Source organism: Microtus ochrogaster, linkage group LG2 (genome assembly GCF_000317375.1).
Source record: "Microtus ochrogaster isolate Prairie Vole_2 linkage group LG2, MicOch1.0, whole genome shotgun sequence".
NCBI classification, from domain to species: domain Eukaryota; kingdom Metazoa; phylum Chordata; class Mammalia; order Rodentia; family Cricetidae; genus Microtus; species Microtus ochrogaster.
Window position 1 is genome coordinate 46587700 of NC_022028.1, and position 1792 is coordinate 46589491.

Below are 1792 nucleotides of genomic sequence, written 5' to 3' on the forward strand. Positions count from 1 at the left end.
CTGGCCATCAGTTGGGAAAACCTGCTCTGGTAATCTGCTATGCTATTATGTAGGCCCTGTCTGAGATGGTCCCCTCAGTATCAGTTGGGCATCTGTGCCATACTCTATGCTCTGTGCTGTGTTTATTTAAGATGTTTTGAAGAAATTTGCAGATCGGTGACTGGAAAATAAATCATGACAACAGAGAATTGCGTTTTTACTTTGCTGGCGTGATCTTGTCATCAAAGACTCGTTTCAGATTGAAACCATTCAAAGTTTTAAAGTAAACTAGATTCACTATTTTGACATGGATTGTGAATGAGGAGGGTTCCTCAGGGCACCAGGCAACCTCAACTCTCATTTTTTCTTTCCCTTTACAGAAGAACTATTTCAAAGACTTACCTAAAGCTCAAACAGCCCATGAGGGGGCCCTGAATGGAGTGACATTTTATGCCAAGCTGCAGGCTGAGGATGGACACTGGGCGGGTGATTATGGTGGACCCCTTTTCCTCTTGCCAGGTAGGCGCATGCTATCCTAACTCGAGGGCAAGGCTGTTCCGGACTGTCAGTGGGTGGGGCCTTGACCTACACTGGTGAAGCAGGCTGAAACCCGGCAGTGCATTGGAAGAGCTCTGGGGGAGGGTGGCCTTGTAGCCCAGTCATCTAACTGCAAGGATAGGGAATGATGGTAAAGCACGATTAGCCCAGGGTAGACTGGCGAATGCTCTAATAATGGAGGCAAAGGAGTCTCTTGGAGAGGGGAACAGGTGCTCTTGAGTCTTAGTGCAAAATGGAACTCTAGGTAGAAGGCCCAGACAGTGCCAGGACACTGTAGATAGGCAAGGGGATTGGTGAGGAGCTGGTATCCATGCCTGTGCCGTTTGAACACTAAAATATCCTTTGTGAGCTTGCTGTCAAATGGTGGCTGAGGGAGTTCTGGCAGGAAAACCATAGGTCCAGGTTGGTGAGTGGTAACATGATTGCGTTTGAACATGTGGGTCTCTGATCTAGTTTAGGTAAGACTTTTCACATCCTGGCAATGTTTCTTTAAAGAAACCCATATTCATGTATCCAGACCCTTTTCCTCGTTGAGTTTTAACTCTATCTCAGTAGCCTGAATTCTTAGGAGAATGTGGGTTTGTTTCTATAGTAGCTGCCATATGATCCCCTTCCCATACCATGCCATGCCATGGACATTTGGTATGGAACTGCCTGTGGATGATGAAGATACGAGTGTGCACTCAAAGACCAGGCATGGGATCAAGGTTTCCTGTATAGTGTCATCTGTCCCCATATGTGCAAAGTGGCACATACATGTAAAAAATTTATAAAACCAAACACTAAAATCTGAGCAATAACTATTATCCTATCCGGGGTTGCCATTTTAGTATTTCAGTCCCAAGCAGATTTTTTTAAAAAGATTTATTTATTTATTATGTATACAGTGTTCTGTATGCATGTATACCCGTGGGTCAGAAGAGGGTGCCAGATCTCATTACAGATGGTTGTGAGCCATGATGTGGTTACTGGGAATTGAACTCAGAACCTCTGGAAGAGCAGCCAGTGCTCTTAACCTCTGAGCCATCTCTCCAGCCCCCAAGCAGATGTTAAAGCAAGACCTGGTCACCCCCTGTAGTCCCATTGATCTTGAACTGGCTCTTAATAGGCTTTCAGAGCACTTGTGGGCGGCCTCTTCAAGGCTCTGCTGTGTTTCCCTGACCCAGACTGTGGTATAGGTGCCAGGCATTACCACTTGGGCTCTGCAGGCCCTGACCTGACAGTGTTTTTGTTTTGTTTTGTTTTGTTTTGTTTT

General features: G+C 45.8%; 1 protein-coding gene across 1 annotated transcript in view; it reads left to right on the forward strand.

Annotated features, from left to right (window-relative positions):
• Positions 1–1792, forward strand: part of Lss (lanosterol synthase) — a 25095-nt gene that overhangs the window by 2729 nt on the left and 20574 nt on the right. The window contains exon 3 of the mRNA XM_005360228.3: positions 360–498. Coding sequence (XP_005360285.1) covers positions 360–498 — 139 coding nt within the window. The remainder of the gene's footprint in view (positions 1–359; positions 499–1792) is intronic.